The sequence below is a fragment of the Mustelus asterias genome, chromosome 19 (genome assembly GCF_964213995.1).
Source record: "Mustelus asterias chromosome 19, sMusAst1.hap1.1, whole genome shotgun sequence".
Taxonomy (NCBI): Eukaryota; Metazoa; Chordata; class Chondrichthyes; order Carcharhiniformes; family Triakidae; genus Mustelus; species Mustelus asterias.
Window position 1 is genome coordinate 83,236,557 of NC_135819.1, and position 12,617 is coordinate 83,249,173.

General features: G+C 42.1%; 1 protein-coding gene across 3 annotated transcripts in view; it reads left to right on the plus strand.

Annotated features, from left to right (window-relative positions):
- Positions 1–12,617, plus strand: part of LOC144508105 (semaphorin-3D-like) — a 283,772-nt gene that overhangs the window by 212,416 nt on the left and 58,739 nt on the right. Inside the window, exons 14-17 of one of the 3 annotated variants that reach the window (XM_078236001.1) lie at positions 1,197–1,238; positions 1,361–1,518; positions 7,775–7,839; positions 9,716–11,027. In XM_078236001.1, coding sequence (XP_078092127.1) covers positions 1,197–1,238; positions 1,361–1,518; positions 7,775–7,839; positions 9,716–9,744 — 294 coding nt within the window. In that variant the 3' untranslated portion in view covers positions 9,745–11,027. Of the gene's footprint in view, positions 1–1,196; positions 1,239–1,360; positions 1,519–7,774; positions 7,840–9,715; positions 11,028–12,617 lie in introns of those variants that run through there. The other 2 variants (XM_078235999.1, XM_078236000.1) reach the window with 2 other exon arrangements.

Genomic DNA, 12,617 nt, shown 5'->3' on the forward strand with positions numbered 1-12,617 from the left:
AGTTTTTAAACTGTTATTTCCTCAGTATACATTTCAAGGCCGTGATCATACTTCACATATATCGTTATAATTTAAATGATTGTGTTCAATATTGAAAAAGCTTTACTATTTCAGCATTGTGACCAGCTACAAGATCTAAATTCGGTAATGAGAGACTGCCAGGAGAAAGATTGCGATATTTCCCTTTGTACCGGGTCATTGTTCAGATGTTGAATTCTTGTGAATGCTTTCAAATCTGTTATTCCTTGCAGCGGGAGTCTGTCCTGGGAGCTTTCACTCACAAACACACTAACATTGTTGAGTACAAAGAACAAACAAAGAACAATACAGCACAGGAACAGGCCCTTCGGCCCTCCAAGCCCGCGCCGTTCCCTGGTCCAAACTAGACCATTCTTTTGTATCCCTCCATTCCCACTCCGTTCATATGGCTATCTAGATAAGTCTTAAACGTTCCCAGTGTGTCCGCCTCCACCACCTTGCCTGGCAGCGCATTCCAGGTCCCCACTGCCCTCTGTGTAAAATATGTCCTTCTGATATCTGTGTTAAACCTCCCCCCCTTCACCTTGAACCTATGACCCCTCGTGAACGTCACCATCGACCTGGGGAAAAGCTTCCCACCGTTCACCCTATCTATGCCTTTCATAATTTTATACACCTCTATTAAGTCTCCCCTCATCCTCCGTCTTTCCAGGGAGAACAACCCCAGTTTACCCAATCTCTCCTCATAACTAAGGTTATGTTCATCCAGAATTCACGGTGGCACAGTGGTTAGCACTGCTGCCTCACAGCACCAGGGACCTGGGTTTGATTCCTGGCTTGGGTCACTGTCTGGGTGGAGTTTGCACGTTCTCCCCGTGTCTGCGGGTTTCCTCCGATTTCCTCCCACCATCTGAAAGACGTACTGGTTAGGTGCATTAACTCGAACAGGTGCCGGAACGTGGCAACTAGGGGAATTTCGCAATAACTTCATTACATTGTTAATGTAAGCCTTATTTGTGACTAATAAATTAACTTTAGCATGGAACTGTTGTCACTGTTAATCCACTCACTTTATTAAATGCCTTTGAGGGCTGTCAGATTTATTTAATCATTCAGAACAGTAACTGATTAAGTCCTTTAATCCTTTACAAGTGTTCTGAGGAAGCAGCTGAATTGAAAATACGCAATGTTTAACATTCTCCTCCTTATTTCTTTAGGGTCCTTCTCCAATATTAAACATGGAAATATCTTCCAAACAGGTATATTTTGTATTTATATTCATTCATATCCATTGATAAGATGCATTTCTTTTCCAGAAGAAATCATTACATTGAGAACCACAGGGAGCAGCGGTTGAATTTTTTTTACATTTTGATTATAGCAGCAGTTGTATATCGGTTCGAGAGATGGCTTGGTTCAGCTTTGGCTGCATCGCTGTGATATCTATGGCAAGGCTTGTGCTGAATGCTGTTTAGCCAGAGACCCATACTGTGCCTGGGACGGTGCCTCATGTTCTCGTTATGCAACAGCATCAAAAAGGTGGGTTTGCAGACAGCTGTATCCAGCTCGTTACGGCTCTGAAGTAGCAGAAGCCTCTCCTTTCATATTTCTGGGATTTATTGACTGCCGTGGGTCGTTTACATTTTCCCTCAGAGCTGCATTACTTGACTGACTGCCAAAGATAATCCAGTTACTTTAAAGAAAGCCCACAATATTTTATTTCTGTGGCATGAAAATTGACTCTTATCTCACTCCAAGTTTTCTTGAAGTGATTTAAAGGGAGATCATTTTCTCATGTGGTAATCACTCAATCCTTGCCCTTGTGGTGCCTGACTCCATATTCCTAGCAATGTAATATATATTGTAAAATAATACTTCCCCACATTTTCTCCCCGTTTCTAAAGTTATCATTTCTCATTTTCTGGGCATCAATCGTCACTCAGTGGCATGACAGAGTGCACTCATTTTTTTGGAAAGGCCCAGGTAATGAGGGTGAGCGAATGAGCTGATATCGGAGGCGTCCCACCTGAGATCTCCTTCAAACATACTTTCCGAAACCGAGATTGCTGGATAACAAGTAGGGTGGGAATCCCAGCTGATTTTCCAGTCTGGGAATCCAATGATCCAGAGAGTGTATAGAACGTCCAATAGATGAGATCAGCTACTCCAGCAGAGATAAAATATGATACACCTCCGACTGCCCTGACATCATTGAAGTCCCAAAATCAGCGTGACACACAAGCTGGACTGTCCCCATGCTGTAAATCACTTCTCACGCTGCAGGCAGCGATGTGACCCATCTTCATCACAGCTTTTCTTCACCCCCTGCCCATGTGGGGATCAACATTGTGATCAACCCGATACAGATCAGCAACTTTAAAAAATAGCCAAGATCTGAAATCCCATTTATTTACGAAAGAGTGAATGCACAAGATCCCATGGTTTAAAACAGAAGATTGTTTACTTTACAAGAGTCAAGCAAAACAAACAGTGAATAATACCTTCGAAAACCACCGATACTCTTAACACCCAGAACCAGCATGGTTTAAAGGGGAATGAACAGCTTAGACAACTCTTACAGACTGCCTCAACAGCCCACACTGTATAGACGTCTCCTCAGTCACAAAGTTCTTCAAAACTCTGCCTTCCTCATGAAGAATTTGGGGCAGCACGGTGGCAAAATGGTTAGCACTGCTGTCTCACAGCATCAGGAATCCGGGTTCGATTCCCAGCTTGGATCACTGTCTGTGTGGAGTTTGCATATTCTCCATGTGTCTGCATGGATTTCCTCCAGGTGGTCCGGTTTCCTCCCAGAGTCTGAAAGACGTGCTGGTTAGGTGAATTGGCCATGCTAAATTCTCCTTCAGTGTATCCGAACAGGAGCGTCGGAGTGTGGCGACGAGGGATTTTCACAGTAACTTCATTGCAGTGTTCACGTAAGTCTACTTGTGACACTAATAAATAAACTAACTAAACTGAAAATCCTCTCCAATACTTTTCTCTACAAAAAATTATTTCAAAATAAAGAGTGGGAAATGTCTATGGGTTTAATTCAGTATTATTGACCAAATCCTTCATCAGAGCAATTAACAGGCTCTGATGAAGGGTCATCCAGACTTGAAATGTTGGCTCTATTCTCTCTCCACAGATGCTGCCAGACCTGCTGAGATTTTCCAGCATTTTCTGTTTTTGTTTCAGATTCCAGCATCTGCAGTAATTTCCTTTTATATCAGCTATGACCACTTGGTTCATTGTTCAAAGGTGATCGACACAAAATAATATAAATATTCTATGGTTTTTATTTTTTCATGGGATGTGGGTGTTGCTGACTGGGCCAGCATTTATTGCCCATCCTTAATTACCCTTTAACCAACTGCCTTGCCGGGTGGCCTTTTCAGAGGGGCATTTAAGAGACAACAACATTGCTGTGGGTCGAGAGTCACATGACAGGTTGGCAGATTTCCTTCTCTAAAGAACATTAGTGAAACAGATGAGTTTTTACAAAGAACAAAGAACACTACAGCAAAGGAACAGGCCCTTCGGCCCTCCAAGCACACGCCGCTCCCTGGTCCAAACTAGACCATTCTTTTGTATCCCTCCATTCCCACTCCGTTCATATGGCTGTCTAGATAAGTCTTAAACGTTCCCAGTGTGTCCGCCTCCACCACCTTGCCCGGCAGCACATTCCAGGCCCCCACCACCCTCTGTGTAAAATACGTCCTTCTGATATCCGTGTTAAACCTCCCCCCCTTCACCTTGAACCTATGATCCCTCGTGAACGTCACCACCGACCTGGGGAAAAGCTTCCCACCGTTCACCCTATCTATGCCTTTCATAATTTTATACACCTCTATTAGGTCACCCCTCATCCTCCGTCTTTCCAGTGAGAACAACCCCAGTTTACCCAATCTCTCCTCATAACTAAGCCCTTCCATACCAGGCAACATCCTGGTAAACCTCCTCTGCACTCTCTCTAAAGCCTCCATGTTCTTCTGGCAATGTGGCGACCAGAACTGGGCGCAGTATTCCAAATGCGGCCGAACCAATGTTCTATACAACTGCAACATCAGACCCCAACTTTTATACTCTATGCCCCGTCCTATAAAGGCAAGCATGCCATATGCCTTATTCACTACCTTCTCCACCTGTGACATCACCTTCAAGGATCTGTGGACTTGCACACCCAGGTCCCTCTGCGTATCTACACCCTTTATGGTTCTGCCATTTATCGCATAGCTCCCCCCTACGTTAGTTCTACCAAAATGCATCACTTCGTATTTATCTGGATTGAACTCCATCTGCCATTTCTTTGCCCAAATTTCCAGTCTATCTATATCCTTCTGTAGCCTCTGACAATGTTCCTCACTATCTGCAAGTCCTGCCAATTTTGTATCGTCCGCAAACTTACTGATCACCCCAGTTACACCTTCTTCCAGATCGTTTATATAAATCACAAACAGCAGAGGTCCCAATACAGAGCCCTGCGGAACACCACTAGTCACAGGCATCCAGCCGGAAAAAGACCCTTCCACTACCACCCTCTGTCTTCTGTGACCAAGCCAGTTCTCCACCCATCTAGCCACCTCCCTCTTTATCCCATGAGATCCAACCTTTTGCACCAACCTACCATGAGGGACTTTGTCAAACGCTTTACTAAAGTCCATATAGACGACATCCACGGCCCTTCCCTCGTCAACCATTCTCGTCACTTCTTCAAAAAACTCCACCAGGTTAGTGAGGCATGACCTCCCTCGCACAAAACCATGCTGACTGTCGTTAATGAGTTTATTCCTTTCTAAATGCGCATACATCCTATCTCTAAGAATCCTCTCCAACAACTTCCCTACCACGGACGTCAAGCTCACCGACCTATAATTTCCCAGGTTATCCTTCCTACCCTTCTTAAATAATGGGACCACATTAGCTATCCTCCAATCCTCTGTGACCTCAACTGTGTCCAGTGACAAGACAAAGATTTGCGTCAGAGGCCCAGCGATTTCATCTCTCGTCTCCCTGAGCAGCCTTGGATAGATTCCATCAGGCCCTGGGGATTTGTCAGTCTTTATATTCCCTAAAAAACCTAACACTTCCTCCCTTGTAATGGAGATTTTCTCTAACGGGTCAACAGTCCCCTGCGAGATACTCCCAGTCAACACATCCCTCTCGTTTGTGAATACCGACGCAAGGTATTCATTTAGGATCTCCCCTACTTCTTTGGGCTCGAAGCATAATTCCCCACTTTTGTCCCTGAGAGATCCGATTTTTTTCCCTGACAACCCTTTTGCTCCTAACGTATGAATAAAATGCCTTGGGATTCTCCTTAATCCTGTCTGCCAAGGACATTTCGTGACCCCTTTTTGCTCTTCTAATTCCTCATTTGTCCTTTACGACAATGGTTTCATGGTCATCATTAGACTTTTCATTCCAGATCTTTTCTTGACTTCAAATTCCATCAGCTGTGGTGGTGGGATTTGAACCCAGATCTCTGGAACATCACTCTGGGTCTCTGGATTACTAGCCCAGTGATAATACCACTATGCCATCGTCTCACCCTTCATAGAGCTTTATCAAACAAAATTTGACACTGAGCGAGTAGAAGAGATGTTCGTACAAGTGACCAAATTGCTTTAAATAGCATCTGAAAGTACAAGAGAGAAAGAGATACGACAGCAGAGAGCTTTGAGAAGGGAATTTCAGAGGTTCAGGCTTGGCAGCTGAAGTCAAAGCCACCAAAGTAAAGCAATGAAAACCAGGGGTGTGTAAGATGCCAGAATTGGAGATGCACAGAGATCTCAGAAAGTTGTGGGATTGTTTGAAGTAACAGAGAAAGGTAAGGGGCAAGACCACAGAGGAATTTGGAAACAAGGATGAGAATTTGTCCTTTTCGGGATATCACTCGCAGCTACTAATCTTAACATTATAGATACTGGTCTCAGCTAAGGAGATAGACATCTGTGAAACATTACTTATACCAGCCTTGTTAAAGATATTGGTATTGAGTAATGGTATTGTTTAAATGTGTTGCTGATGTTATAGATGTGGGTCTTACATCTTGAATACTGCAATGTGCAGAAGACGTTGAGAATCACACACGGCTCACTGATATAACTCTACTTTGATAGGACCATAGGATATAGAAGCAGAAGTAGGCCATTCGTTCCATCGAGTCTGCTCCACCATTCGATGAGATCATAACTGATCTGATACATTGATCCTGAACTCCACTTTCCCGCCTTACCCCCATAACCCTTGATTCCCTTACTCATTAAAAACCTTTCTATCTCAGCCTTAAAGATACTGAATGACCCAGCCTCTACTGCCCTCTGGCGGTAAAGAATTCCACAGATTCACTACCCTCTGAGAGAAGAAATTCCTCCTCATCTCTGTCTTCAATGGGCGACCCTCTTACTCAGAGATTGTGCCCTCTGGTCCCAGACTCTTCGACAAGGGGAAACAACCTCTCAGCATCGACCCTGTCAAGCCCCCTGAGAATCTGATATGTCTCTATAAGGTCACCTCTCATTCCTCTAAACTCCAATGAGTAAAGACCCAACCTACTCAACCTCTCCTCATAAGAAAATCCCCCAATACCTGGGATCAACCTAGTGAACCTTCTTTGGACTGCCTCCAATGCTGGGATATCTTTCCTTAGATAAGACTGTTCATCAGACTGTTCACAGTTTTCCAGGTGTGGTCTAGCTGTGTATAGCTTTAGCAAGATTTCGCCATTTTTATATTTCATTTCCTTTTAAATAAAGGCCAACATTCCATTTGCCTTCCCTGTTACTTGCTGAACTTAGATGCACACTTCTTGTGATTTATGCAGAAAAGTTATTAACGTTTGCTGTGATTGTAGAGAATGTCTTTCTTGACGTGACAATGATACAAAAACTATTCGGATGTTCAAAGAAGCATTGAGCTTTGTTTAACAGTGGATTGTTGGGACATTAAATACCCTCAAACAAATTGGTGGAAGTAAAATGAATAAGTACTCAGAAAGAAAGTGAAGAGATATTTGAAAAAGAGAAACATAAAAACAGCACAGGCCAAGGAGAGAATGGATAATGATTCCAGAGAGTTACACAGTCATTATAGAGGAAGTGACCTCTTCCTTTGCAATATAATCCTATCCAACATGATTTCACCCCAGGCTGGAGTTAGTCTTGTAATGGTTTCTAAAAATCTCTTTTAGAAATGTCTCGCATATCCTTGTTTCATGGTCTCATAGGGTTGAGAAATGATTGGCAAGTTACCCTACCCCTTTCATATTACACACATTCACAACCATTTCACCTTAGAAATGTAAATATAGAAGATGTACATGCATATTTATTGAAAAACGTGTGTGAAGGTACATGGTCTATAGTGGAAAGCTTAACTAAGTTTGAAGTCAGGGGAGCAGACGAGGCAAACTGAGTGGTAGCCATTAAGTGATGCATGAGTAGTGTAACAAACTTGTTATGCACCATATTTTCATAGTAAAATTTTGTTTTTGAGTCAATGTGTAAGTGACCTCCATTCATCATCATCCTGTACATGCTAGAACATAAGGCAATAGATAAATAGTTATTAATCATTGAAGAATAGGTTAATGAGTCTATGCAATTTGACACACCATACTTATGGTAAAGGAAGTGTAATGAAATAACAGATCTATTGTAACAGGGAATGAGGAAACGACTACGAACTGTAAAACCATTTTGCTTTTGAGATTTTTTTCCCCCTTCTGTTAACTGATCAAGACAAGTTTTTTTTTGCAATGAATATTTCATTGGCATTTCTGATGTTTGCACAGGCGGACTAGACGTCAAGATGTGAAGCATGGCGACCCAATCAGTCAGTGCTGGGATCTGGAAGAAAGTGAGTGTTTCCACACCTCTTACTGTAGAAGTTGTTTTTTTTAAAGAATGCCTAGAAGGAAAACAGTCAATAATGTTTTATATGTCAAACCATAGCAAAATGCTCTATAGTTTCAGAGTTCACTAGTGTATATAGATTGTTTAATTATTCTGAGTAATATTGAATGGTCTAGAATTCAGGGATTGCAATTTACCTTACAGCTCCTTTGAACCTCACACAAGAAAGATTGTAATGTACAGCAAGCCCCAACATGAGGAGTTGAAAGTCAGTGAAAGTCTGGCTTACATTTTGATCATCTTTTAAGCAATAAACTAATATCTTGTATAAACTCAGGGACCCTTGTACGTACTGTAACTAATCAAAGGCAATTCACCAAAGTTCCTTGGACAGCACCTTCCAAACCCACAACCACTTCCATCTAGAAGGACAAGGGCAGCAGATACATGGGAACACCACTACCTGCAAGTTTCCTTCCAAACCATTCACCATCCTGACTTGGAAATATATCCAAAAATATATCCAAATATATTCCTTCACTGTTGCTGGGTCAAAATCCTGGAATTCCCTCCCTGACGGAATTGTGGTTCAATAGAACATGGATAGCAGTGAATCAAGAAGGCAGCTCACCACCACCTTCTCAAAGGCAACTAGGGATGGGCAATAAATGCTGGCCAGCCAGCGACGCTCATGTCCCATGAATGAATAGAAAAAAAATCTCTATCTTTTATTTAGTTGGAGAAAAACGCTGAAAACTTCAAAGCTCTGGGATTCTTAAATGTAACCCAAGCCTATGGCCCTGAGGATAGAGACTGCTTCACTAGTAAATGGGTGTAAGAAAGCTTGTCATATTCCAAGACAATTAGACTTGAGGGAAACCCCACCAACTTCAGGAAGTTCAGATGGTGATCATGAAAGTGTCACAGGTTCAGAGGAAGCTAGGGTGGAGTACCTTCATGGACCTCCAACTCCTTCTCCATGTTGCTGATGGATGAATTCATGTTTACAACAGCCAGTTTGAGATTGTATGTGGTACCATGCACCAAGAGACACCACAGGAGCTTAATCAATGTTGAGTTTCTAATCAGTAGCCATGCCGCTGATGACCATTTCTCCATAGAAGATTAGGGAAACCTGTGTTCTAAGCTGAACAATACTTTCTGGAATTAACTTTATAGTGATGCTGGGAGAAATTTGAAAGTGAGCCACCCCCTGTGTTATGATCTGACAGGTGGTAAGTGGCAAACCAGCCAAATCCCAAAGGGAAACTTGACAAGCTATCACAACACATTTCATTTTGTATTTTTATCGCCAAAAGATTCATGCACTGAAGTCAGAAGACACAAAGTCCAGGAACATTTTTGGGTATTTCAATTACTAAATTAAAACATTTATAACAAAAGAAAACTTAAACATACAAGATTACTTGTACACAGTTAAAATTAGTCTTAGAAAACATTCCCCCTAAAAGATTTCCTACTTGGTTAGCCTCACAAGTAAACAACCCTTTAGGCAACAATCCCTCACAGATAGTTAATAGATAAAAATCCCAGTAATATTGCCATAAGTGAAACACATTTTTGCTGCAGGGAAGGTATGTCACACAGCTTTTCTGCCTCTCCCACTCTACTGTGGAAATTCAAGGAAATGTTGTAAACCATTTTTACTTCCCTTTGAACTTAACAACTGAGCAAAACAAACCTCCTTTGTCTTAGGTTAGGGTGCATTGACCTGAACTGGCACTGGAATGTGGTGACTAGGGGAAGATCACAGTAACTTCATTGCAATGTTAATATAAGCCTTACTTGTGACTAATAAATAAACTTAACTTAACTTATCTCCTAATGCAAATTTCTGCCCGTGTCTTTTTTGTTCGTAGAAAATTCAACTTGGTCACGTTTACTTTGAGCGCCTGCCATCCATACCGAGACTTCTTTCAACCCTGCAGACACCCAGACCCCAACTTATTAAATTATGTTCACACACACTCCACTCACACGGCCCTCACAGGCCTCATTCACAGAATAACACAAACCCCCAAAATATTAAAAATAATACCCTCTTCACACCTGGTTTGGGAAAAGATAGTGATGAAATTCATAGAATCATAGAAACCCTACAGTGCAGAAAGAGACCATTTGGCCCATCGAATCTGCACATACCACAATCCCACCCAGGCCCTACCCCCATATCCCTACATATTTTACCTGCTAATCCCTCTAATCTATGCATCTCAGGGCTCTAAGGGGCAATTTTTTTTTAACATGGCCAATCAACCTAACCCGCACATCTTTGGAGTGTGGGGGGAAACTGGAGCACCCGGAGGAAACCCACGCAGACACGGGGAGAACGTGCAAACTCCACACTAGACAGTGACCCAAGCCAAAATCAAACTCAGATCCCTGGAGCTGTGAAGCAGCAGTGCTAATAGCTACAATGTGTACACTTTCTATTCAAATATTTCTGACATAACTTATCTGTCAGCAACTCCAGTTACCATGGGAGTATGGCAGACATTACCAGATTCAGATATTTACTAACAGCTCTGCTTCTGCCTGAGAGTTTAATATAAAATTAAGTGGGGACCACACAATATTTTGGTAGGGAACTTTGTGGGCATTTCCCACATGAGAAAAAAATTATAATTATCAGAACCATCTGTTTTCTGTTGCCAAACCACTTTTTTAATCCAACCAAAGGCCAGGAAACAGCTACTATGTAGATTATAGAGAGTGTGGGAAATCTACACAAGTAGTAAAGGAAACCAAACTCTCTAATCTTCCCTCATGGCTAATCCTCAATACACGTGGGATCTGTCATCTTGCAGTTTGCTCCACTCTCTGTATTATAAGCCTTTTTCTGCGGCATAGTGTGCATAGTATTGTAAGTGTGGTCCAACCAATGTATAACGTCAGCCAGTATTGAGGTCAGAATTAGTTCTACCCCCAGCAGTTAAACAAACAACAAAACAGAAGACGACTTTGATCTTTTTATTCAATGCTTACTCTGTTCAAAGTTTCCACATTTAAAGGATCAATGCAGTTTTAAAGTTCAATGAAACATCCCCAGGAACTCAGGAATATATTTCTCCAAAATGCCAACAGTTTGTTTTTGAACAATGCCTTTAATGTAATAAAATGTCCCAAGGTGCTTCATAACAAACAGAATTTGATATTGAACCACAGGAGATATTGGGGCACAGGTTCTGAGAAGGAGAAAGTGATGGAGAGCACTAGGGAGAATCTTACAGAGCTTTGGACCCTGGCAGCTAAAAGACATGGCCCCAGCTAATGGTGTAATTATAATCAGGAATGCACCATAGGAGAGGCCAGAATTTGAGGAGTACAGGGTTCATAGGGCTGGAGGATGTTCGAGATGAGGGAGGGTGAGGCCATAGAGGGTTTAAAAACAAGAATGAGAATTTTGAAATTCAGGAGTCAATGTAGATAATGGGTAAAGAGGATTTGGTTTTGGGATACGAGCAACAGAGCTTTGGTTGAGCTCAGGTTTCTGGAGAGCATTTGTCTTTGGGTTAGTCATGCTTAAGACGGTGCATTTCGTGTTGCACTCAACTCCAGAATGAGTTTCAATAAACCCACTTTGGGGTCACTGCCTTTGAAAAGAAAGAAAAGACTTACATTTATCTGGCACTTTTCATGGCCATTGGACTTCTTAAATCTACTTGCAGCCAATGAGCTCTTTGAAGTGTGGTCACTGCTATAACAGGAAACACAGCAGCCAACTTGCAGACAAACAGCAAGCACCCATTTGGTTATACACACTATACTGACAAAACATACCATTCATAGAGTACAAAGGGGAGAAAGAAACAAGAGAGTGCTGAATATAGTGTTACAGTCATAACGGGTGTGGAGAAAGACCAGCTTAATATGAGGTAGGTCTATTCAAAAGTCTGATGACAGCACAGAAGAAACTGTTCTTAAGTTGGTTGGTGCGTGATTTGACTTTTGTATCTTTTTCCCGGCGGAAGAAGGTGGAAGAGAGGATGTCCGGGGTGCGTGGGTGTCCTTGATTATGCTGGCTGTTTTGCCGAGGCAGCGGGAATTGTAGACAGAGTCAATGGATGGGAGGCTGGTTTCCAAGATGGACTGGGGCTACATTCACAACCTTTTGTAGTTTCTTGTGGTCTTAGTTAGCGCAGGAGCCATACCAAGCTGTGATACATCTGGAAAGGATGCTTTCTATGGTGTAATTAGAGCAAGAACCTGTGAAAGACCTTTTGAAAATATGTGCTGTTTTGTGTGTTTTTTGTGCTGAACAAGGTGAGGAAATGAGACAGACTGAGTTTTGACACCCAGAGACTAGTTTTCAGGGACTCGATTCTGTTGGCAGCAACTCAGTCCTCTTTGTTCCAAAATCGTGTCTGTGATTGTCAATAGTGAGGTCCCGACCATTGCTCAATAACCAATGTTACTGAGCGAGCTTCAGACTATTCAGCTACGACCAGAATATCACCAGGCCAGCATGAAATAATTTCCAGTCAAATACAACAAAAGTTTGAACATGAAGTTTTCCCCACATTGCCTCAATGTCTTACTCCCTGTAGGGTTGTCCAATGGGATCATCAGTGTTTCCACTGAGTGGGACTGACAGACCAGTGCAGTTTGATATATAAAGACAAATTATACAATACTTTGCCTCCATGGCTCGCAGGAAACAATCACAATTCCTCATTTATTTTGGTTAAAGTAAATATATTTTAGGATTGATTTCTTCCTGGTTTGTTCCTTCTGGTATCAGTTAATGCAGAGAACATTTTA